General features: G+C 41.5%; 1 protein-coding gene across 1 annotated transcript; it reads right to left on the bottom strand.

Annotated features, from left to right (window-relative positions):
• Nucleotides 1–8264: 8264 nt before the first annotated feature.
• Nucleotides 8265–26272, bottom strand: SLC18B1 (solute carrier family 18 member B1). The gene is made up of 14 exons (XM_056342774.1): nucleotides 26118–26272; nucleotides 25481–25620; nucleotides 24278–24373; nucleotides 22521–22594; nucleotides 21601–21748; nucleotides 18625–18781; nucleotides 16986–17122; nucleotides 15239–15340; nucleotides 14162–14253; nucleotides 12870–12965; nucleotides 11988–12062; nucleotides 10456–10549; nucleotides 10312–10358; nucleotides 8265–8818 (listed from the first exon to the last, which is right to left on the bottom strand). Exons 1-14 carry the CDS (start codon nucleotides 26161–26163, stop codon nucleotides 8746–8748), a joined length of 1377 nt encoding a protein of 458 aa, XP_056198749.1. The 5' UTR covers nucleotides 26164–26272; the 3' UTR covers nucleotides 8265–8745.
• Nucleotides 26273–26534: the final 262 nt, after the last annotated feature.

Raw genomic sequence — 26534 nt, 5'->3', positions numbered from 1 at the left:
CTGCCGGCAGGGGTGAGGAAATCAGAAGCCGCCCATTTGTAGCAACAACACATGGTACATTACTTAGCTGTAACAGGACACCATGCCCTGGAGCACAGACAAAAATGTAGAAATACTGTAATTTTTCTCCACAAATGAGCATTTTCCATTACTTCTGTTATATGAATTGTAGATAGTTATGATTTAATACACTTACAGACTAAAACCTTGTTTTTCCAACATTCACTTTCTTCAAAATCAATGTATTTTGCATCCTGCAAGTCTGTTTTTTTATTATGTTGGCCAGATTAAATGTGAACAAAGTTTTTCTTTCAATACAAGCCTGCAGAACAAGCAACAGAATTAACTGCATAGAAATCTTGGCTGCGCCATGCAAAATAAACCAGTCCGCTTGCTCAGAAAGTACAGTCCGCAGGGTCTGCACCCACACACACGCCAGTGTGTTCCATCTGTTCAAGCTGTTCAGTAGCCTTTCCAAACACCTGCCTGCACAGTCCTGACTCTCCCTCGCACCAGCACAAGCAACCATTTAACAGGAAGACAGATATGCACCTGCAAAATCGCTTATTTTGAGAATTTTTTATATGGACCCACCTGACTGCTTGAAAAAGGTGATAAAGTTATCAATAGTTTTGTGGAAGGGAGATTTTCCAAGCCTCGAAACCGTGGCCAGAAAGATTCAAGTAGACTCCTCCAACTACAACTTGTTACATTGTGTGCTATGAGTAACTGTTTTGTTTAAGCAATGGTGTTTTGAGGCTTGTTTTCTTTTTGAAAGTAAATGATAAGTAAGTGTGTGTGTGCGAGTGTGTGTCCACCAAAAATTTCTTCAAAGTATTAAAAATCAGTTGTTATTGGGCCACAACCCACTGCCATGTGCCTGAACGCTACACCACTGAAGTCAAAGGAATTTCTTTCTATTATCTCCCAGTGTCAAGGTCAAGCCTATGACGACCAACTGTGTCATGTAAAAACCCATACAGAACTGCCCAGCGGAGTAGTTCATTTTTTCTGCAAAATCAAGTCAACAAACCCATGTGCACTGATTATGCTGTTAGATAAGGCAACTTGAGAAATAGAATGCCATTATAATTATGGATATTAACATTAATTAACAATATGATTAATTAGCATTACAGAAACAAGCAGATGAGATCTTAAAGGATCTGCAGTGAAATCATGGTGAAGCTTGCTGTGTGTGTGAAGGGTCTGTTTCATACCACCTCCCAAAGAGTGTTACACTCAAAACTGGCTTTGAAGTCCAGCTTACCAAATGTCCATCAGTTAGTACCTCATTATGGAAAAGTAAAATAAACAGGAACATCAGCAAAGCAGTACAATTGTATGACAAACACAAAATAATATATTCATTAATGTTCACCTAGTGGAGAGATTCAGTAGCTCACTTGGAGCTACCACAAAGTCTGTGAAAAACTGCACTTCTGTTTTGAGCAAGATCTGGTTCTAGGGCACTTGTGGGAACAGGGAAGAAGAGAATCGGAAAAATGGGCCTGCTGTACAAATGAAACCAGGAATATCAGGCAGAAATAAAGCTCCCTTGAACTCAAGCCAGTTACTGAAACAGAGGACACTGGTAGCTACCAAGTTGCCCTGTGTCTTGTAGTGGCTTTTGGACCATTTGTGTTACAAGTCTGACAAATCACAAGGTGTCCCATTACCTCAAACTCCCCAGGGGCCAGCTGCACCCCGCTGTACAAGACTTCTGGAAAGACGTAATTGGTGCCAAACGTGCCGCTGAGGGAGAACATCTCAAACTTGGTCTGAGCCGTCTCCACGGGCTGCCCGCATGTGTTCCGGTCCGTGCTCTTGCACTTGAGCAGCGTGCATATCTGCAGGGAGGAGGATACAGAAAGGCAAAACACCGCTAAGCTTTCAGCAATCAAGAGCTAGGTCTGATTGTAAGAAAAGCTGTCACGGTGAAGAAATGATCCAATACATCTTATTTATTTAGGACAAGAGGATCTGTGGGTGGCACTTGAAACTTTGCAAAAAGGCAGTTCTTTGCCAGCACTGCAGAAGACCCCTGTGTCTGTGTGTATACATGCTGTTTATGTGTGTCTTCATGTATAATGCATATGCATGTAGTCATAGATGTAGAACAGTTTGTGACCTAGGGAAGTTACTTCAGCTCTGGCTGAGTTTCCTAAAGAACTGAATCAATATTTATTTGCCTGCTCTAGTGAGAATACTCTATAAAGATATAGAGAAAAGATAAAAAGATCTAGAACATCAAAAAAAAGCCTGACAGCAAAATCTAAAAGAATAGTAAAAAAATCCAAAACACTGACAAGCCATGTGGATACAAATGTTATAGAAACACATTTAGTTTCTCAATATTTTTTAGATAACTGCATGTTAGAGAATCACATCAACACAATGGTAAATACCACCGAGCAGAAAACTGCTCTCTGTTGTGACAAGAGCATCCCTAAGGACACAGGGAGAACTCTACAATCTTCCTTCCCTTTTGTACACATATATGGAAACCTCTCTGAAGTGTTATAGAACAGAGTCAATGCAAGGTCTTCACTTTCATCATTCATAACAGAGAGAGAAAAGCAGAATCAACACCCCTAATGAACTCAAAATGCATAAATGCATCATGAAGAAAACAAATGTTTTCAAAGGGGTCTAAAAATGTCAGTCAATAATGAGACAAATGCAAATGGGCTGCAAAGAGAGTACTGCAGCCTTCCCACTGTACAAATAAGAACAGAAAACCTTTACCTACAAATAATACTTTCCCTCAACAACATGTAGCCCATCAAAGGCACCCAGAACATAAATGTCATCTTTCCACTTCTCTGCCATCTTGTAACTGAGATGGCAACAGAGGTCCTGCTGGCAAATGGCACAATTTCCCTCGGGTTCGGTGAGCTCCATGAAGGAGAAGATACCATCGTAAATGACCCCATTGAAATAGTGGTTGTTTAATGGAAGCTGTTCGATTCTGCTGGCATACAATTTCCAGTAAACATCAGCAGGATAGTCAGGAGAGAGACGTGGGTGTGAACTCAGTTCCGTCACCAAAAGGTGACCATTTTCCATTTCTGTATTGTAATAATACGCTCTTGGACCACCTGGGGCCTAAATACCATTCCCTGCAAACATGACACCAGAAAACTTTTAATTTGAAAGCAAGTATATGGGACAAGTAAGCAATCTTCGCTAATTAAACATGTGCCAAATTTTAGTCTAATGTTTACCAGATTGTTTTAAAACTACACCTTCACAGACTACAAGCTAACTTGATGCTTTTTGAAAGCAATAGAAAGTAGACCAAACTCTGATGTTTCAATGTCTTGTCAGTGACAAGATTACTGTAATAATTATATGCCATTATATGTGATTTAAGTAGCTGAAGTGACCAAGTTCCTCATTGGGTTTAGCTGCATTAGCAATCAGTATTTCTGATTAAAATGAACGGTAACACTGTCAAGTCAAAAAAATCTATAAGGGAAAGATATTACAAAAAGTCACATCTTTACGCAAGCTCTTTACATAAATACATAAACCTTTAAAGCCCAGATTAAAATCTATTCATAAAGAATATGGATTGTACAACACAGGGTCATCCATGACTGAGAACTAAAGGAATGGCCCATATCTGCTTTTATTCAGAAGGCAAAGTTTAGGGCTACATTTGAGCCACACCAGGAAGTTTCTCTCACTTCTGCAAGCACATGCCCAAAACACTTGTGCTTGACTTCTAGCCTCTGCTCAGGGGAAATACACAGTGGAACCAGAGCCTGCAATGAAGGCCCAAGGTCTCCCATCCAAAGGCGATGTTTGCAGGGCTCGCCGCGTTTCTCAGAGTTAGGTTTCCACCTAGTGGAGAAGAAAAAGTCTGGGCCTTCACATGACCAAAACATCCATCTACAGCGGGGTCAGATTAAGGATCACATGGGTAAACTCCCAGGACCGACCATTTAACAAGTAACTAAAGGTGTTCTAGTCAACTTAAGAGCTTCTGAGTTCTTATACATCACATTTTAATTTTCTTCTTACCTGTACAAGTTCTCTCGTCCTAGTCCTGTTGACACGCATGCACACCTAAAGCTGATGGGAATTTCTGCTCAGGTCAATTGCACTACATAGATATAAATGTTGCCCATACAAACAAGATCAATTAGAGCAATATTACATTATCTGCCATAACTAAAGTGGAGCTGAGTGTATTTGCTGAAAGAAAGTTGACGCTCATTCCCATGGGCTGAGTGAAACTGGACAGCTGACACCAGTGGAAGAGTGTTACCCCAAGCAGTTGGGAACAGCACCGAGTCAGCCTGAAATCTGCTTGCCAAGACCACAGCTGGGTCAAGACAGAATGTCAGATATCTGCACGAGTGAAAATGCCAACATAGCCAAAGGAAGTATTGATAGTTACAAATTCTGGATCCTTAGGGCAATTAAACTGTCACAAAAAGGTTGTACTGCTCATGGAAAGGAAAAAAAAAAGATTAGAAAAGAAATCAAACCATTTAAATCAGACTAATATAATACTCATTCACTTAAATACAATTAATGGAGAATATGTTTTGTGAATATGCTATATCTTAATTTTGAAAAGGACAATTGATACCACTGCAAGAGGAGTCAAGCACAAATATCCATGGTTCTGATCTATAGTGAAGGGGATTTGTATTAGCAAGTTTTGGACATTCATGTTTTAAAATCTCATGTGCTGCTTCCTATTGAGAAGCAGTAAAAATAGAGGCATTATTGAGTTGTAATTAATTTAAGTGCTTGCTATTGAATTCAGAATAGCAGTAACAAAGATATCTTGAGGCAGTGGCTTTCAACTGCCCTCTGACACCTGACTCTACGTGCAAATACATTTAAGCCTGGGAAGCAGCTTGTCTCTCACATCTTTAATCACCCGAGGATCACGTGCTCCCCGAACACTGTGGGTAACAAGCCACCAGTTTCCCTTCTGAGCCAAAGACAACGTTGGTGTTGTACCGCTAGTGACCATCACTCGGGCACCTTGGATCACTGGAATTACGTGGCTTCTTATCTCTCAGATTCACAATCACACAGATGGAGTTACCCCTTGCCAGACAGCTCAGTCTTACCAGCACAAGTGAGGGAGCAAACCTCAACAGCAGGGAAGGAAGAAAGGAAGTAAAATATCAAAACCAGTCAACCCATAAAAATGCCAACACTAAGACTACAGATCACAAGGATGATAGCTGTAAATTAGTCATATCTAATACAAGACTGTCACTTTCTGTTATTCAACAGAAGGCAGCGGTTTTGCGCTTCAAAGCTTCGTGTGCTGAAACCCTGGCTTCACTTCCCATTAACTGAGGAATACAGGGCTTTCCCTGCAGTGAAAGTGAATCTTTGCACCTTCAAGTCTTCCTTCTGCTGCCGGCCTGTGGCACAGCGTTGATGTTACACCGACACATGGGCTAATCTCAGCTGTTCTGCTTCAGCTCTTGATTTGGCTGCTGTGCTGAGGTAGCTTAGGATTTGTTTCTTCCATGGTGCATTTTGTTATCTTTCATGAAGTATTCCAGCTTCAAAAAATGGTACAGTTTATTAAGGAAAGTAACAGAATAAAAAGATTAGCATTTCATGAATCAAAAAGACAGATTTGAAATTGTGCAGCATATCCTTTCAGTAGAAGCTGGTATCTTACCCACAAATATTCTTAATATTCACATATCTTATTTTTCTACAACGCATTACTAAGATGTGGATTCTGTTAAGTTTTTGTTTTTCTTTTAAATAAATCTCAAACTTTACAAGTATACTAACTAAAATAAAAAGAATTACAGCAAGCAAAAATGACAGAAAAAAAAGATGTCAACTGAAGCTATTTAATGGCAACTACATGATGCCTAACCTGCCTTCATTTCACAGCAGTTGTTTGAAGACATTTAAAACTATCAACCACCACTCCTAAAGGCAGCTGTCTTTCCCATCAGATTGTTCCCCCATGCACAGTAGGGACAGTATCTTCCAGGATCAGCACATGGAATCCAGTCCACCTGTGGCTCTGGGATATCCTCAAGATAAGGATATATTGTTTCCCTTGTGAAGACCTAGCCATAAATGCCATCTTCAGGAGTCACAATGATATGGGCACCCTGGTACCAACGTGCAAAGCCCAAAAATACTATTAAGAAAAGGAATAAATGGTCAGTTTACCAAAATGAAGTCTCTAAGGAGGTCATAATACATGTCTGGCTACTTCTTTGAAGGCTGCTTCCAAAATTGCCATATTTTTCCCTATTGTCATCAAGGCCTCCTCAGGAGAAACTGGCACTTCAGTGATTCTATGATTCTAAGACCATGCTGTACTCGTATGACGGCTGCAACGCAGCTGTCCAGGTCACAGGCTTCCAGAGCAGGCAGCACCAAAAGCACAGCAGAGGCACAGGCTTTAGGAAGACCCATGGCTGGAGCAACCAAGTCACCCAAGGAGATGTCAGGGGCAAGCAAAGATGGGGGCCTTAAAAGGGAAAGTCTTGCATGAAACCTGGGAATTCCCCAGAGTGGCAGAAAGCCAACACCTGGGGATGCAATCACCCTGCCCGGAAAGTCTCACCCTGCCTGGAAAGTCTCACAAGTGTCAAAGGCAAGAGAGCTGCCAGCATTGAGCAATTCTGCCTTACACCACTGGCAGAGAAGTCATGGCGAAGTCACCGCTGTGCTGCAGCTGAAGAAACACATCACCTGCCAGATCTGCAAATAATGATTCAGGTGTGGCATGGCTGTAGTAATGCAGTTCAAGGCAAGCCCAGGTCACAGCAGGAAAACAAGCCAGAATTTGTGAAATCTCAGCACAGCCACATTCCTGCCCAAAGCTGAGGGCACGGGCTGCAGGAGGCAGGCAGCCCTTCCCCAGCTTGGTGCTGCCGCATGGGCACTGCCTGGGCCACCCCAGCTCAGGGCTGCTCCCATCTAGGTCAGTGTAGTTCATCACAGCTTCACAGATCGTACAGCTGTGTCCGTTACAGCAGGGCATTCAGCCCTGCCATGCAGGAGGCCAGCACAGCCCTAGCCAAGGGGTTGCTGAGTTTCCCATAGGAGTTGCCACTGCTCTGCTTTAACCGTGGTTCCAGGACCCCTGGACAATCACGGCAGGAGAACGTGCTTGTGAGTCCATTTGAACAACAAACCTGGACACCAGGACTCCTCTTCAGATTTCTTTTGCCTCTATTGTGCACATGAAAGAATGAAGAGGGGAGAAGATGTGTTGCCAGAAAGCCAGAGGGGTTCGTTAAACCTGTCCAGTTTCCACTGGAGGTCTGATGAAGTTCATGCATTGCAGGACAGCTCATTAATTCCAATGACATTTGTGCTCTTCCTGATAATCCCAGCCACTTCAAGTCCTAACAGCACAAGTCAGGTAAGCGAACAACTCATTCCACAAAGAGAGCTAATTTAAGTCTCATGTCTACAGATCTGCATCTTGTGCATCTGCATCTACCTCCAGTCCTCTCAGCTCCTTCTCACCTGCTTCACCATCAGCACTGGCAGGGTCAGCACTTCATAATAGGCTGAGGTGTACATTCCTAGTTCCAGTCTAACACCCAATATAAAAGGAAAGGGAGGTATTGCCAGGATATTCCCAGGGGAAGCCTCTGGTGCCCTGATGCTTCACAGTTCAGCTGGCTACCAGAGCAGCTCTTGCTAGAGCCCTTTTTGGGAGAGAAAGAAAGAAGTACTTGTCATGTAAACTCCAGTAGCTATTCACAAGAGAAAATTATTGGAAATTGCTAAGACTAGACCATTTCTCTCATTTAGGGGAAAATGGATCCCACAGAGAACCCCTTCTAGGACCCAGTTCTGGCCTCAAGGACAAATGAAAAGACTTCTGCCACGGCCAAGGCTGAGAAGTGTGCCAGTCATACCCTTACCTCACTTCCCAATGTGTTTTACTGCTGAGCATCCAGAGGAGATGAGGAGATCATTTTTTCCCCATTGTTGGAAAAGAGTAGCCCCTCATTTTATAGATTTACTGCTGCAGAGGCAATCAGTTACAAACATTCCAGCTGGCATTTATGAGTAAAACAGATCTCATACATACCAAGCCGAGTCTTCATATATAATACAAACATACATACACATGATGCAAAGTCTCCTCCAGGACCAAAGGTCAGTTAATTCTGTATAGAGATGCTAACTTTTCGTTACTTTTGCCTTCTGTTTTCAGCCACTTTCGAGATAATACAAGTGCTGGTAGACACAAAGTCTTTTAGACTCTTGTTGTCTAAGAAAAATCACAAAACTTAGGAAAAAAGTTGCTTTATTGAAAACAATATTGTGCTTAATGCTTTGTAATTTCAAATTCTGTTTCAACATTTTATGTTATCATTTTAAGTATTACAAGATACTGAACTTTCTTTAAAAAAATACAGAAAATCATGGTAGCAAAATAGTAGCTTTACCCAAGAATAATGCACAGCAGGCTCAAGTATAGAAACAAGACATTTGAAAACGTATCTCTTCACGTACAGTGGTGCACTGTATATGGAACACAATTAAACAGGCTGACATCTGAGGGTTACTCATCACTTCGGCCAATCCACGGAGGACTTCCAAAAGAAAGACAGTCAGTGTTTAGTGTTTCAAAACAGTAATGCAGCTACAACTAAACCACAACTGGTTGTTCATTAAGGGATCACGTACCCCAGCTCCAGAATAATGAAACACTCATCTCAACACTAGGTTAAACCACAATAGTAAACAGAGAATTGAAAGTATATCTGGCTATGTTTCACTGCCCATCAGATGAGTTCTTTCTTCATTATTACCAGCAGGATTTTGCAGGCTGGAACTGGAACTGTTTGCACAAGGAAAAGAACAGGAGGGAAGAAACAGGTTTAATATTCTCCAGATACTTCTATGCAATATCAACGTTACAGCAAAAAAGCCACTCATTACATTGAAATAGCTACATGGATCACTGGATTTGGTTCCCCACTATTGTGCAGAACCATGTACTATTGCTTTTATGGCTATCATTTCACAGAATGGTTTGGGTTGGAAGGCACCTTTAGAAGACATCTAGTCCAACCTCCCCTGCAATAATTGGGGACATCTTCAACTAGATCAGGTTGCTCAAAACCCCATTCAACCTGACCTTAAATGTTTCCAGGGACGGGGTTATCTACCACCTCTCTGAGAAACTTGTTCCAGTGTTTCACCACTCTCATAAAAAATTTCTTCCTCATGTCTAGTATGAATCTATCCTCTCTTAGTTTTAAAACCATTACTCCTTGTCCTATCACAACAGGCCCTACTAAAAAGTCTGTCCCCATCTTTCTTATAGGACCTCTTCAAGTACTGAAAGGCTGCAATAAGGTCTTCCTGGAGCCTTCTATTCTCCGGGCTAAACAATCCCAACTCTCAGCCTCTCCTCGTAGAAGAGGTGCTCCATCCCTCTGATCTAGTTCTCCTCTAGACTCTCTCCAACAGGTCCATGTCTTTCCTGTGCTGAGGGTCCCAGAGCTGGATGCAGCACTCCAGGTAGGATCTCACCAGAGCAGAGGGCCAGAATCACCTCCCCTGACCCTGCTGGCCATGCTTCTTTTGATGCGGCCCAGGATATGTTTGGCCTTCTGGGCTGTCAGTGCACCTTGCTGGTTCATGTCCAGCTTTTCATCCACTGGTACCTTCCAGGTTATTCTCAGCAGGGCTGCTCTCAATCCATTCATCCCTCAGCCTCTATTGATACTGGGGGTTTCCCTGACCCAGGTGCAGGACCTTGCACTTGGCCTTGTTGAACCTCAGGAGGTTCACACAGGCCCACTTCTTCAGCTTGTCGAGGTCCCTCTGAATGGTACCCTGTCCCTCAGGCACGTCAATTACCACCACTCAGCTTGGTGTCGCCTGCAAATCTGATGAGGATACACTCAATCCTACTGTTGTTGTTGGTGAAGGTATTAAACAGTACCGGTCCCAATACTGACCCCTGAGGGACACCACTCATCAGTGATCTCCACCCAGAGACACTGAGCCATTGACCACTACTCTCTGGACGCAACCATCCAACCACTTCAAGATCACAGACACCCTCCTAGAGGAACCATCAGTGGAGTTTGCTCGTCAATGCTACAGTCCTGTTGCTTGTGTAGAACAGGCATTGCCTGGTTTAGGTCTCTGTTCAGGTCAGTAGGGATTTAGGAAAGGATACAGACAAAGTATTTAAGCAGTGTTTTTAATGCTCATCTTGTCAATTATCAGATTGGTAGAGAGTAAAAAATGGAAGCACAGCTTTCAAAGGCTTGCTTCATATGGCTACAAGCAAAGTAAAGAATAAATATCTCAGCATACCTGCTTCTTGTTGCCTCAGTGATATAGAATATTCCAGTTGCAAGACCCTTTGAGGAAACAGTCAGTTACAATTGTAATAATAACCTTATGCAATAGCTCATAATTGCAATAGATATAAAAAGCAAAAAATGTGTAATTACTTACACTTAACAGTGCCCATCCTCCTTGGATGGCTGAGGCCCATTCGAAACCCAGCTTCTCATTTAGAAATCCTCCCAAAGTAGGACCTGCAAATGCCCTGCCACAAATCAAAATGAGGTATTGGTATCCCAAACAGAAAGGATAACACATTCTCAGAGAACTTTTTTATGGCATTTTGTGGCCTCCCACCATTGATTCTCTCTCCTTTGTCAACAAAAAGATTGTCTTCTACAGACCTAACTTTCCTATAATCCACAATAAGTATTAATGCTTTGTTTGCCATGGCCCCAACAAACCTGTTTAGTTACCTCCTCAGCTGGAAATAGGATCCACATCAGAAAGCTGAATGCACTCTCTTCTGTATCTGGAACACCTTAGAGGCCCCATTACGAACCATGTTCTAACAGGGCATCTACACCAATCAATTCTATCATAAAAGAAATTTAAACTCCCATCCCTTCCCTCAAAATGTAAACCTTCCAAACTTCAAGACAAAAGACTGATGGATATAGAGAGGTGGGGAGACACACTGTGACAGACGCAGTCACTGCAAGGTTGAGCTGTGTGTAACTGCCCTGCACCTTCATGCCTGTCTGAAGAATGCCATGAAAGGTTATGCAGCTGCTGTCACTTTATGAATGGTCTTACACGATACAGTCTCTTGCTATAGAAAGGGACAAAACTCTGTAAAACTCGAGAGACTTCCTGGAAGCAAGTCACATAAAGCCAAGCTTGGTAACAGCATAAAGCTGCGCTTTGGTAACTTTATACTACTTAGATCTGTACTGAACCCTATGCCAAATGAACAGGGCAGCTAGAACTTCAGTTAGCTTGGAAAAAATGATGCAAGTTTGTACCACTGAAACTCGCCTGCAGCCACAGAGGACTACAAGGCCAAATAAAAAAAAATCCTGAAAGTGGCTGTCAACAGGGGGACTGTCACTTCCCACTGAGTGACAACTCTGAAGAGTCACTCAGCCAGTAGCACCTTCCACTCATTTCTGTGATGACCACTGGGTAAAACACACAGATGCACAAACACAGACTTTAAATAACGGCTGAAAGAGAAAAGGAGATTCTACCTTATGCTATTCCAGACACAAGGAGGAAATGTGGAAAATGAAAAAGGAAGAACAGAATTAGTCGGGAGCAGATACCTTCTAGCCCATCCCATGTGGATGGACTTAGCTTAGTAAAAAATTAATAGTCCACCTCTCCCTGTATTAAGCATTAAATACTTCAGTGACAACAAAAATGACCACACAGAAGTGCAAGCTAACATCCACTTAATCACTGAAGTGTTTTGATATGCAGGGCAATACATTTCAGGGAAGATAAGTTCAGAGTCCATTTCCTTTGTTGGGTAAAAAGCTTTGTTTTAATATGTCCACCAGGCATCTGTTTAGCAAGAACCTTTTGAATCAAGGTCAACACAATGACTGCAGTGCAAGACTTCTGGTTGTAACGCATCAGGCTTTCATGTGACAGTAGCATAAAACAACCAAATGCTTACAAAAAGGTGACTGTGTACCTACCCAAGGGACCACATGGCATTGAAAAGCCCAGACACCAGTCCCAGCACACTCAGACCTTCTTCAAATCCATTCTCACTGCAGAAAGACAGACCAGTTAGAGTAGTACATTATTGTGTCTCAGTCTATAGCCTTCCCTTATATAGTTTTTTCCCTCCTTTTAATTTACATACAACATAAATAGTTAACAAGCAAAAGTTTACAGTGGAATCATATCTGTTTACCCAGTACTTTCTTCTTTGCTGCCTCTCTGGAGGACTGCAGTGCCACTACTCATCTCTGATGTCTTTCAAGTAAGATTCCTAACATCACACCATCACTTAATCCCCATGTTTCATATGGCAAGTGTAAAACAGTGACGGGTGACTTTTAAGACAGAAAGACCTTGTTCCAAAAGGAACATATTAACTAGAATAAACCAAGACCCTTCTAGGTCGTTACTGCCAAGCCACATCACAGGCTGTGCACTCTAAGCAAGTATGACTCCTGTAGGTGCAGCTACTAAAGACAATGCAGTGACAATGCAGTCTGAAAATCCAGTGAAAACTGTTATTAATTGTCCTCAGAAGCTGAAATAAATCCTATGTATATGAAACCACGCGCAGGTCACCCCGTGCTATGAGACCCAAAGTCTGATGGACTTCAGTGTGTTCACAGTACTGAGGTACACATTTAGAAAATTACATTTGGAGTATAATGACCGGGGTTCTCAGTCAAAAAACAACTAAGACAAAAGAGTAGTGGAAGCATTTAAATGTTACTGCTTTTGCCTCAAAAAGGGCGGTAATAGCCATGCCAAAATTCTACTTCATATCCACCCCTGAAAATTAGTTGCAGTTTCCTACTGTCGGTAACATGAAAGACCTGTTGGACCCAGTTACTTACTATGCACAGTGCAGTATCTCTGGAAACACTGGAATAGCGCTCATGCCAAGGGAAAAGCCAATCAAAACCAGCACTAGCACAAACATCCACAGCTGACTGAAAAAAAAAGAGGCATTTAAAAGAAGTTAGCTGCTGAAGACTCTTTTCAAGTAAGGACCCCATCTGACTGAAGGCTGTTGTATCAGCTCTCCGTGACTGACCAGAAAACTAGGTTTCTTAAAGCCAAAAAGAATTCTAATTTAACTGAAAGCTATGACTTGAAAAATACAATTCTATGCTTAAAAAAAGACTTTGTAAAATAATTTGAAAATCGTGTGCTCAAATTATTTCCTTATCACATGCAGTTAATTTTAAGAGGAGCACAGAGAGAAGAGGTAGACAGATGAGCTTAACTCGGCAATACCTATGTCCAAGCTCCAGGCTTGGTTTGTTGCACAAGTGAAGGATTTTGCACCTAAAATTGTGTAGCCTAATACATTATAATGAAACAGACTTAGTTAAAGAAAATAATGATGAAGATTTTACTGATTTCTTTTTCTCACCAGCTCTAACATATTACCTCACCAGTTTCAAATGTATGATCTTCTTTAAAAATTAGAAGTCTAGGAGGAAGTTGAATAATTCTGCACATTAGCAAGCCTATCATCATCTTTAACAGAGTACATAACCTAAGATAAAAGGACTGTATAGCTGTTTTGAAAACATACTAGAGTGGTTTGCTCTGAATTAACTTGAGAGATATGGTAATGCAGTGTTCAGGTGCAACAGACGTTGTCTTTACTTAGCTAGCTGAAAACAAAGCATTAATAATCATAATGCGTAATTCATGCATAATCTGGCATTTTCCTCAGTAAGCTATATACAAAGAGAGGAAAAATCAATACTGCTGCACAGCCATGCAAATAAAACCCAGAGTTAAGAAATACTGATGAAATAGAGAAAATTGAAAAATAAGGCCAAAAAAAGAACTTTGTTTTGCTGCACTAGAAATGCTACAGAATTGAGAAGAAACAAAAATAAAAAGCAGCACTCTTCCCACCACTCACATTAATGTGAGCAAACACAGTAACAGTAAAAAGCAAAGGAAAAGGATCTGTTTTACAAAGCTGTAAAATTTCCATTTTCAGACGCTTCCACTGCTTTACATTTGTATTCACATGTTAGAAGTTAAAAAATTCTGTTTCATGGTCAGAGGTGCTAATTATAGATCTGTGAATATACATGATATGGTCATGACAGCTATCACAAAAAATCACATAAGGGGACAGGCTGAAGAAGCGGCAGTTCTGTACCTTTCAATGTGCAGTATAGGAGCAGGTCCTAACATGAAAAAGCACAGTGCTGTCATTAAACCCCCAGATACCAGCAGCCACTTCCTGAGGTACTGTGAATGAAAAGGAAGAGGTATGTATTTTAAAGACATGAATTTATAATGTAACTATTTTGCCTTTCCTAATACCGCTCTTCTAAATCTTCATCTCCTGAAAAGTACAACTCCCGTAGAGACCATCATTACTCACAAACTGGGAATTCACAATTTCTCTGCCAGTTCTGAACACCATCAAGAAATACTGAATTCATGTTTCCTTACCACCAGTGCAATCACTGGCAGCAGCTGCTTAATACAGTGATTTCTTTAGGATACTGAATAATGGTGCTTCCCTATTAACAACGTATTTTAGGTCTTACTCTTCCTTAGTATAAGAAATATCATGTAGCATTGCATATAATTCTCATGTACAAAGGCCATTGTTAGTCTGTGTCAGGAAAAAACTGTCAGAAAAATGGCACTGTCCTTCACACACAGCATTCAAAGTGTAGGTTTCCTTGATCAATTAATTAGTGGTGGCTGTCAACCAGGCCATTTGAAGTGTATTACTGTTAAAGTCTCTCTGAGGTGCATTTAAGAGCTAAAGAACCACAGCCAGTGTGCTGTTCTAATTTGGATATTACATTTTTAAAGAAACAAAGTCAATACATCTAACTAGAACATCTTTACTCCTCTTCTCAAAAGCTGATAACGTTAGATGTGGTCAATAGCACGTGTAACTGGGATGTATTTTCCCACTCTGTATTCCATATTGGCTGGAAATAGCTTGGGCTTAGTCCACTGGAAAAGCTCAACACATTTCAACTACATGACACTTGTCCAATATCCTTTACTATTTTGGACATTCTTGTATTACCTGGACCTTGCAAAAAGAGACCTTCAAGTTGACAGTGTTCGGTGTATGTGCAAGGACCTGAAAGACAGATCTCCTTACAGTACCAGGCCTATATCCACCACTTCAATATGGGAAGTCGTCCAGTTTTAACCAAATGCACAGACTGCTTTACTAACCCTGTACAAACAGTAGGGTAGTACTCACTGGCAGTCTGTCACTTAGGAGTCCAAGGAGGGGAGAAGACAGGGAGTACGAGAGTGCTAAACCAAGGAATACCAAGCCCACATAACCAGCTGGGAGTTTGAACTATGGAAAGACAGACAACAAAAAACAAAACATCAAACCATATATGCTATGTCCGTTAAAGGACAATCCAAGAATCATATTTTAGGTCAAAATACTGAAATACATGATTTTAAGTATTTTACTTATACCATACAGAGGCTATTTAAGTATTCATCAGCAGAACTCCAGTTTACTTCCACTTCTAAGCATGGAGTGAAAACTCTGGGCACAACTGTACTCAGATAAAGCCTAAATAATCTCAGGTGGAAACACTATGGGATGTCCCTACACCAGCACACTGGATTCTACCATTAGTATCTGGCACATTTGAAACAGATACTTCAGACACTGAAATTCAGATGGATTTAGTCTTTACCTCTCCAATCTTCAATTTTATTTCCATTTAAAAAAGCATAAATACTGTAGTCATCCACTGCTAATCAGTGCATCTTAAAAGTAAGTAGTGCCACAAAACACAATGCTAGCTTTTCAACAAAAGGAGGATTTTTATGAGAATGAATAAGAGGCTTTTTGCAGATAACCTGAGGTCTACATTTTCCTAAGGCAGAGTCAAATTTCTGTATTGAAACAAAACGTGTAATGAACCAAAAGCATACCAGTTTCTCAAATGAGTGCCTTAACTATCAGGCAGAAGGTATTCCAAGATGTTCCATGTGGCACGGACTACATAAATATTCACTATTTCCTTGCCATATGCCATACACTGCCTAGAAGGCTACAGCCCTTCAACAGCAAGTATCTGTTAGCACAGAGCAGAGGGAAAGCAGAAGAGCCACCTAAGTGCACAATATTCTACAGTGGGATAATTACAGATCCCTCCTGGGTGACGGAAGGTGTGCGTTCACACCTCCAATGATGGAAGACATCAGCACTAAGCCTCCTTCACCCTGGATGAGTGCTTTAAGTATTGGACTAAACAGACAAAAAGTAGGAGCACAACCACCTGTGAAATGCTATTCCCTGGAAAAACAATTAATAAACAAACGACTCAAAAAGCATTGCTTAATTACACACAGTTATAGAATCTTAATCTGTTTACTTCAAAATCATTACCTTAAACACCATGGGGAAAATAAAATTAGGTAGGAAACAAATCAATAAATATTAAAATATGTAAAAAATAAATAAATGAAATGGCATTTGCCTTTTTAATGAGTGAAGAAGTCAGTTAAATTAAAACTACTAAATTTAAACTACATTTTGGCATTGTTGTAGGAGAACGCGGAGCTGTGACATCACGTCCATGAAAACAATGTCCGTATCAAGAGATACAACGCTGTCAGTGACTGTTGCAGTTTTACAGAATTTGCTTTCAGAAAGGAGGAAAGAGTCCCTTGTTCACAAAACCAGCTGCCATGCCCTGTGTGGAGAAGGTACTCTGCAGCTGAAAGCCAATTAAGTGGAAAAAGCGTATTTTTAAAGGCCTTACATTTCCTCAAAGTTACTGAGACCCAGTGACAACAGATGGTGTCTATGGAAACCGTAGTTTGTCAGTACTGTGAAAAAAACGTCATTTGGAAACCAGTTAATGAAAGCGGTGTAATTGGATAAGGCTTAATTTTGTTTAGGATATTTAAACCACATTTATAACCAGTTATTTACTATTTAGCAAGTAAAGACTTCCCTGCGTGTTAACAGGACTTACCTTTTTTAGGATAAATAGAGACATCGTGGGATCCAAAAAGCCCAAGCATGCACTTAGAGAAAATATAATAAGACAGAGCAGTAAGACTTTCGGCAGAAGAATGAGTTTCCAAAAGGAGTCCTTGCTAGGGACTGAATCTGTTTTAAGAGAAGGGGGGCAGGGGGGAAGTGCATTATTTTCAGCAGCATAAGCTCATGATTGAAATTCTGCTTTAGAAATCACTATTATTTGCTTTTTCTAGTCCAATTACTCTTGTTATTGAACAAATGAAAGTCAATAGTAGACTATTATGCACTATATTATTTTTGTTAAAAAAACCCAAATTTGATAGGTGAATAAAAGAAGAAAAGTACACAATTTAGATTACAACATTGCAAATCCCCAACCTGAAAGAAACAAAAGTATGTACTATTCCAATTATGTGAAAAAACAGTTATTTCTCCACTAGCCTTTATACAATGAAAATCTCATGGATCTGTCTCAACTTAAAACATGCACACACGCATGAACTGCTCATATCCAGAGAAGCATGTTTTGGAAGTAAAATAAAAAGATCACTATTTATCAGTTGAGATCTGTCTGAATTTTTAAGCAACTAGTCATTCAGGTTTCCTACACATTCAATTTGTACTCCAGACAGGAAGCTTCTTTCAGGTGTCATGGTTAGGTGTCATTTCCAAGTCAGGCTCCCCTCCTGATGCTGTTGGTACCTTAACAGTAGAATGTGGTCTCAAAGTATACATAGAACTAAAAGTTCATTCATTAGCATCCACCAGCTCAGAGCTAATATTTATTCAATGTAGTCTCTAAATCGGCTAGGAACATCATGACTCCAGACAATTTCAAAGCTTGGGGAGGTGGAGGGGAAGCCAGCAGTAGCAGCACATGGTTAACCACTGGAAGTTTCTTCTAAAAGCTACTATATATGATGTTACTCTCCAAGGGTTTCATATTTAAGAGGAAAAAAGGTTTTTGAAAATAAGTTACTAGGGTTTTTTTCTAGAAAAGACTAACAGAACTGTAACCTTGCAAATATCTTGTGTGAAGATTTATCTTTACGCTAGCTTTCCCTCCAAGCAGGTCCATCTAAAATTTAATCAAATTTATTTGACCGCCAGTACTTCAGTTAAACCCCTCATTTATTAACTTTAATGCTGTTTCCTCTTAATCAGAACCTGCATTATTCAGTACAAAAAACCCCAACCACCTTTTGTTCTCTCTGTAATTCTGTTTTATCCTTCAGATATGTCAAGTTCTCTTGTTTTAGGCAAAACCTATCTCCAGCTTTTTTTCAACTAGCTGCAATGACAAACTGATACTAAGCAGACACAACTGATCCCTTTATAAGCCCTGAAGCTAACGAGACAAAAGAAAACAAAAATATATCTCAGTTCAATTCCACACAGAGTTCTTAGTATCTGCAGAGATGGGCATGAGGTGTTGGATTCATTCCAGGCCATCTGCACACATTAATTTAGAGTAACATTAAAACATGGGACTGATCAAGATCACAAGTTAATTCAGCTGGAGCTTTGCCCTCCAAGTTGGACCAGACTCCAGAAGCTGGTATTTTTTTAAAGGACAGTTAAATATATGCGAAATTAAGGTGACTTAAGGAGACAGGAGGAAGGATGCTTACCGTATTTTGATAATATGCACATATTCACAGGCACCAAGACCAACACTACGCATCCCAGTGTAATGAAAGGAACCTCGTAACCAAACGATTGATACAAAAAGCCACCTAAAGGCGGACCCAGCACCAGTCCAAGTCCTGTAAAAATTTCAAGGCTGCCCTAAAGGATTAAAAAGAAAATGAAAAGATAAAGAGCTGGGAAACTCCAACATAACAATAAAAAGCAAGCCATTTTCTGAGGTGCAGCACAGCATAGGCCAGTGAAAAGAAAAAAGGCACTGCATCACTACAGGGGATAACTGCCGGTAGCGACCTTCACAAAGTGGGATAGCAAAAGGAATTTCAGTTGCCTGCATGAACAACCATCACTTCTTTTGCTTCGCTTCAGGCAACCACCTGTACTGCAGTGTTAGCCACTCTGCTGTCACCTAACAGATCTCAGTCCTAAGGGAAGACATGCTAGGAAAGTATTTGTTGGACAACTCAAGCTGAAGTGATCATCTCTGCCACCTGCTGTCACACTTTAGCCTGAGGGGGAGGACCCAAACAAGCCTGCCTGGATGGGTCATCATCGCATGCGAAGAGCTGCATGTGCCAAGTTAAAGCTTTCTCTCTATAACTGACAAATGGTAGGGAATGACAGGGAAATTGCAACGAGAATAACTCAGATTACTTTGGCTATAATTTAATAATTATATCAATTTAATAAATTTAAACACTTAAATCTTGTGTTACAACACTATAATCACCACTGTTAACATCTGCCCCAACACTTGATTAATCAACACTCAAACCACCACTAACAGCTGATGGTAATAATTGCTTACAATTAACATTTTGCTAACTTCTGGGACGCAGATATAGTATAGGGATTCATTCCCATCTTTAGTTTTACTGATACAAGTCACAGTGGCTAAGTGGCCCAAAAGCAGGTACAGTCAGCAATAGCCAAGTTCTTCACTCTAGGTCAGCCCAGGGTCACAGCCTTTCCTTTCCTAGCAAGGGAAATAACTAGTAGTAACATATGACTAGCAAGTCTTCAAAATTTCTGGATAGATTTGAGACATTCTGGTAAACTTCAGCACATGGAACGCCCATGAGTTAACCGCATCCAAATAATGCTTTTACTTGTGTTGCTCATCAAACATACATTAAAAATACTTATGATTGGTGAGACTTCAATTCAAATCAGGCTGTACACCATTTAGCCCTTCTAAGTTAATGAACTATTGGGGGGCAGGGGGAGGCTGCGTCATTGCATTATTACAGATCGAGAAGAACAAGGCAAACCTGATACTGTAAGAAAAGTAATATCGCTTGTGTTCTGAAGTCCATACCTCCTCCAACAGCGGGATGGATCATGTTGACAAATGCTGAATTCCCCTCTCCAACAAGGCTGATTATGTCTACATTTAATAACTTCCCCATACATTCTCTAGGGTACCCAATGGGTAAAAGGTGGGCCAAAAACTGGTACCAAAAGGGTAAGGAGAGGGAAAGTGCTTTTCAGTATCTAGCACTATTAAGATGGGCAATGGAAAGCAAGGCTAAAAACACCTCTTCCATTCCTTCAGGTCATATGATTTTACCCTAAGATGCACCTTGCTTCCACTAATCAGCTCTGTCTTCTGCCTCCTGCCTCTGCAGCCACCATGAGCAGAGCTCACAGTAACAAGAACTCTCCATCATGTCTATTTAAGGACAGTAAGTCTACATGAATGAATTTGAAGAGGGTTTACTCGCATGCAGAACAAGATATTAGTATAAAATATAGCAAACAGATCAACATTTAAAAGAGATCTGTCTTCTGATAGACCCTTTCTAGATTTTAAACATAGGTAGCTGCCAAACCATAGCAGTGTAGCATTTCTGATGGTGGTCTTGAGGTGATCTTCATTATCACATACCATTTTCAGCTATGCATCGTGTTTATTGTGCTGCCACCACAGAATTTCATTTATTTTAAAGTCTGATTATAAGACAGATAACTAAGTCCCTTTAAGTCAGAATTACTTGATGGACTGATTTAAATTACATCTTTAAATTTACAAACAGGAAACTTTAACTTTATTGACTGAATAAATCCAAAACACCCTTACAATATGTAACCTGCTTTCCAAAGAAACTGCCAGCTCCTCACTGTTCATACAATTTACTAGTTTTTGCTAGTTATGAGGTCATATTCTTATAGACATTTATTTATTTATACAGTAACTATACAGCTTAACAACAATATTAATAAAAGCATCGACCTTTCTGATTTTATTAAATGTTCTGAAGGGCGTTCTAACATTTGTTCACTCATTAAAATTTAAACCAGTTATTTCTGTCAGTCTGTATTTGAATTGAAACTATAATTTATTGAAAAAGAGAAACAGAAAGCAGCATTTTATTAAATACAAAACTTTTTTCCCTGGCACCACAAAAACTGACTAAATAAGGATATCTCCGGCTGAAATTAATCATTGATGACCAGAAACAGTGCCCTCCAGATTTCCAGTTCTAGCTCTCCTCTATGTCTCCTCTATGTATTTCTCATAGAGAAATACATCACTTTTATCAATAGATTAAAAAAATGAAATCAAAATTGTTTCCAGTTTTGCATCTTTCAGTCATTTAAATCAATACTATTTGAATGAATTAATCAAATTTCTTGAATATATCCACATTGATTCTTAAAATCCATGTAGAAGTAGTCACTAAAAGCTGTATTAGTGTTTTGATAGTCTGATTTCAATTGAAGAGATAACTACTGCCGTCAATGGTCAGCTGTCTTCAAAACATAGGCAACTAATACACACTGCTTGCTTTATACTTCTAAATTTGTTCTAGGATTGTGATTCTAGACTACAAACATTACATCACAATTTCAAATACGCCTGCGCGAGACAGCAGGTTTTCTCCTCCCAGTTTTAGGCTGCCTACTGGCAATTTATCATTTTGCGGGTATTCAGCTTTAACACAGGTTTTTGCACTTACCAGGACAGTAGCTATATTATTGGGAAATGCTTTTGCAAGGATTGAAAATGATGCTGTCATTGCTGCTGCAAAACCTACTGCGTCCATAGCTCTTACTAAAAAGCACAAACCAATGAATATAGGTCCACTTGGCACCTTGTCCAGCATTCTGAAAAAAAAGAATCATGCTCAGTAAATGGAGATCTCTCAAGATGCAACAAGTCATCTATTAAAGGCCCTGGAGCATCACCTCTTACTCATTAAAGGACACAGTTACAAGACACTCTATGCTTTCTATTGCCACATCTTTTTGAATCTTACCAGTGAAGTCACTCAAACTTTACCAAAATATTTCTGGCAGCTTTCTCCTTTTCCCCTTTCTTTGGTGGTGAAAAAAGTATGAAAAACCTAACCTGTAAAAAACTCCAGTGCCATCTTCTGTGCTATTTCATAGCTTTCCCAAGCAATTGTGCAAGGAGACAGATGCAATGAGTTACAACTACCTATTAAGAGCTTCCTTCACTGTTAATAAAACTTTTATTTTGCTAAGATTAGTGTCTTGGCCTCTCTGTCTGCCAGGCAAAGCTTCTCATTTGCACTCAATATTTTTAAGAAAAGAATAATTAAAACATCATGCATAAATAGTTCCCTTATTGCTGCACTTAGACAGACTTGCTGTTCATGAACTATAGTAGTTACTTTAATACATAGAACCTTCCTCCTTTGCTCTCAAAGTAATAAACAGGCTTTGAAACCTTCTGAAAGGCAGAAGTGTTTGTTCTGCTTTACAAAGGATAGATAAAAAAGATGCAAAAAGTTAGGTAACCTAACCAACACCCAGAAGATGCCCAAGAGTTTCCAGTTTTGTTTTGTGTCCACCTTTGCACATGAATGAAAATGATAAGACGACATATGCAACAAACCCAACAAAAACTACTCACCCAAACAGAATGGTCACACATCCTGAAACAAACATCCCTGCCACAAACATGAATTTTGCTCCAATATGTGTAAGCTGTAAATTAAACACCATTTTTACATGTCATTATTTCAAGTCTAGATCAAAAATCTTTCAAAGTAAGTTACTGTTAAGAAATCAAAACGTTATGGGCAGTTCATAGCATATGTAACTAAAAGGTCTGGAGACACTGCTCCTGACAGTGTGCCTTCATGCAATACTGAACCTAAAAATATTCTGAACGGTTAAGTGACTTAACCCAGTTCAGTAAGACAATGGTGCAGTTAACTATTTCACAGCAGTGCGCTGCAGCTTCTGCAGAGCAGCAGGTTACAGCAGCATTCCTCATTATAAACAAACAGAAAATAATACATTCCCCCTCCAGCACTGTCAGTGATGCCAAGTCAGCAATACCTGTCACATACATGGCTAAGGAGAGTCATTGGAAGCTGATTTTAAAGCAAATTTATCACAACCTTTAATAGCACAAAGGTTTAGCATAGGAAGGACAGTAGCTTCAGGCTTCCCCATTCCTTACCAGGGAAAGGACCCCTCCTTCCTTCATTTCAGACTCCACCACCAGGGTGAAGGACAAGAGGCACTGCCATAAAGCTAACTCAATCCCATAACAAAGTACATCTGAGCTTCCAGTTCCATGCTGTAACTTCCCCTAAGGACAGCAGGTATTTCAGATTCTTTTCTTGTTCAGGCCTGGACAAAGTCCCTGCATTTCAGCCATTATTACTAAAGCCCATATTTTGGCAAGTTCCACTGAAGTCCTCAGGATTTCTGATTGCTGGACTGTCCACCTCTATTGGTGATCACTTCACCTGTCTGCAGTGAGGATGGAGTGCACACCCTCTGCCCTCCAAAGTACTTGGTGAGGGTTGCTACATAGGTAAATGCCGATACAGGCACTGAGATAGAACTTACTGATGGCACTGGTGTGACACCTTTAAGAGCCACCTCAGCACCAAAGAAAATCATTCACCATGGAGTCAGCAAAGAGACTGCCCAGCCAAAGAAAGAGCAGACCGTGACACTGAAGCAGCCCCAACTCAGGGTATGATCCTGAGCAGCTGTAGCCAAAAATGCATAGACAGCTGTGCTCCAGCATATAAACAAACTGCTATATAATTTATTTGCAATTCCTCCAGCATAAGAAAAATCCTGGATCTGTGGGAAAACTGAAGTCGCAAGAACTAGAGACATTTATGTCATATTGCTGTATAATGAAATATAAGGGGAAACCAAATTAAGCAGCAGAGAGTCATAACAGGAGGAAATGTTAAGGAAAAAAAGACAACATACCATAAACGTAGGAGTGCAGCTAACTGGAAAAAAACCAAAACCAAACCAAAACACATTAAGAACATTGCCAAAGACAAACAGAATATGTAAGTAAGTGCAATAAATAAAATGAGGGGTGGGGGAAAGGAGGTAATAGGTGAATTGATCAGCAGATTACTCTGAAGCAAACAGAACAATTAACCAGAGAAACAAAACATCTGCATGTCCGCCACCCTATGTTACCCTCAAGAACTGTAGAAGAGTAATTTTTAAGTCGTACTGACAAGACGTAGATCAGCTTCAGACTGGCTGGCCAGGCTGCAGTTACTGTAGACACAGGCCTGCAGGACTGTTACTGAAGAGACATCTCTTTTCTCAGCCTTAGAGAACTATTTTCACGTACCAACCTGCATCATCACAGAAATAAGTTACAGCTTCTATTCAACTTACATAATTTCCCAAGATTAAAGAAGTCCAGAAATTGACCAAAGCAAAACATCCAAAAATCAGGCCAACAATGGTGTTACTGGCACCTTTTTTTTCTGCCTGTAAAAAAGATCACAGCTATGTAAAGACAGAGGCAAATCTGTGAGATGAGTAACACTCATGTCTTGTACATTTGAATTTTTTTAATTCTCTGTTAGTGCAGTTAGAAAGCAATTTCCTTTCTCAAAGGTATTAGGGGCTCATAAGGTAACAACACAGCAATTTAAAGACACGTTGCACTTCTATTTAAGCTATATGTAATCAAGGGAAAAGCAACATTCATTCCTCAATGAATGGAAACACTGTGCTGTTTGCTGAACTACTGAACAGGTAACCAGACTTTATACAGGTGGCTTCAGCTGGTGTGCAATGGAGCTAACTACAAAGCTTTGATCCCTGCCATGTGAGAGGGCAGTGAACAGAGGTATCCGTTATCTTCACTGTTATCACGCCTCCCTCTAACAAGCACCAGGCAAATTTTCGACTTAAGCAACTGGCAAAGTACACTTACTTAGGTACAAGCAGTATATAGAAATATTCAGAGTAAAAATAATTTTAACATTTCTTTGTTAATACTTGGGAACAACTTGGTCATGAGAGAAATGGACTTCTGCTGCAAAGATGGCATGACCATTTTTTTCACCCTATGTTTAAACATTGTATTCACTCAACATAAGCAGAGATTATTTTTTTTCCCCTCCAGTTGCTAGGTCAGGAAGTTTAAGGCAGTGAACGATGGCCCCGTATGAATTAACAGAGAGGTAGCCACAAATAAAAAGTCCTTGAGTGGCTACACACTGAAATGCAAGTCAGGACATGGACAGAGTTTTAATCTCAGCTCTACTACCAAACTGCTATGCAACACTGGGCAAAAAACTTTCACTTCTCCAAGCATCCATTTCAATTTCTATCCTTTATTATTAGTTTGCTGTCTCCTCCACAGCCACAGGGAAGATTAAATTAATCCATGGGCAGAAGCCAGGTCACCTTTATATACACTCTAATCTATTTTAGCCAGCATCAGGCTACCACTACGAATTCCGACAAATGAAACATCTAACTCTGAGCTTACAGCCAGCCATAAAGGTCCCATGGTGTTCAAGATCTTTTTAAAAGTTTCAACATGCAAAATACACTAAAGAATAGCTGGCTAAATTGTTTGTTTACCTCTGCAGGGAAAAAGGGTCCAAGGATTGAATAGCATATCATTGAACTGAAGTTTATAGAAGCAGTTGCAACCATTGTAAACAGCTGTTCCCTGGTAAACCTTCTTGATTCCTCGGCAAGTGCTTCTGGCACGTCACGTACTTCAAATACAAAAGAAAAAGGGGGAAAAAATATACGCTGATAGAGGGAAACACAGTTTGTAGACCGGGTTTGAAAACTACGATCCGCACACAGAAGTTGTACCTCCCGGCTCCGGGGAACTCAGCGCCGCCGTGCCACTCGCTTTCCCCACGCAGGAGCGCAGGCTCCGCCGTACCGGCAGCACCCCCCTCCCCGGGCGGCGCAGCCCGCAGCCGCCCCTCGGCCCCCCGCAGGCACGGGCTGTGGCGGGGCTGCCCCGGCCCCGCGCCCGCCGGCGGCGCGAGCCGCAGCTCTCGGGGCCGCCGCGCTGGGCACGGCGGGGCTCAGCCCGCGCAGGACCGAGCCCGACGCCCGCACGCCGCTCCCTGCCCCAGCGCGGGCTCCCGGCGCTGCGGAGCGGCCCGGCCCGGGCAGGCAGAGCCTGCGGCGCCGCAGCCGCCCCCCGGCCCCGGTCGTGCCGCCGGCGGAGAAACGCGGGGCGCCCCTCGCTTCCCACCTGGGGGCTGCGCGCTCCCCGCGCCGTCCGCCGCCCGGCTGCCCATGGGGAAGGCGCGGAGCGGTGCGGTGCCTCCCCGGAGCCGCGTCTGGCAGCGGCCGCGGGCTCGCAGCGCCCTGGGGCCAACGCCAGCCCCGGCGCCCCGGCCGCCGCCACAGAGCATGCTCGGGCCGCGGGCGCGGCCTGCTGCGCCCCACGCCCCGCCGGGAGCCGGGGGGCAGCCGCCGCGGGGTGCCCGGGCCGCAGCCGGGGGCGCTCGGCGGGTGCCGGTCCGGGCGGGGAAAAACCCTGGGCGCCAGCGGGCGCCGGAAGCACCCTGCGGGCTCCCCGGTCTGGCTCGGGGCAGTCGTGAGGGCTTCCCTGGGACTGGCAGACCAAGCAAAACCGCTGATCACCTACACAGCCCCTAGCGAGTTG

This window comes from Falco biarmicus, chromosome 6 (assembly GCF_023638135.1).
Source record: "Falco biarmicus isolate bFalBia1 chromosome 6, bFalBia1.pri, whole genome shotgun sequence".
Lineage (NCBI taxonomy): Eukaryota > Metazoa > Chordata > Aves > Falconiformes > Falconidae > Falco > Falco biarmicus.
The sequence above is the reverse complement of the archived record's forward strand: the minus strand, read 5'-3'. Positions and strand labels throughout refer to the sequence as shown.

Bases quoted from the DNA above. Each gene is read 5' to 3' on its own strand.
- SLC18B1 (XM_056342774.1), bottom strand. From the start codon at position 26,163: ATGGGCAGCCGGGCGGCGGACGGCGCGGGGAGCGCGCAGCCCCCAG. The intron at 18,782-21,600 runs GTAAGTGCAAAA...TTAATCCTTTAG, and splicing joins ATAATATAGCTACTGTCCTG to GGCAGCCTTGAAATTTTTAC. The intron at 15,341-16,985 runs GTAAGTCCTGTT...GTCTTTCCATAG, and splicing joins CTCTATTTATCCTAAAAAAG to TTCAAACTCCCAGCTGGTTA.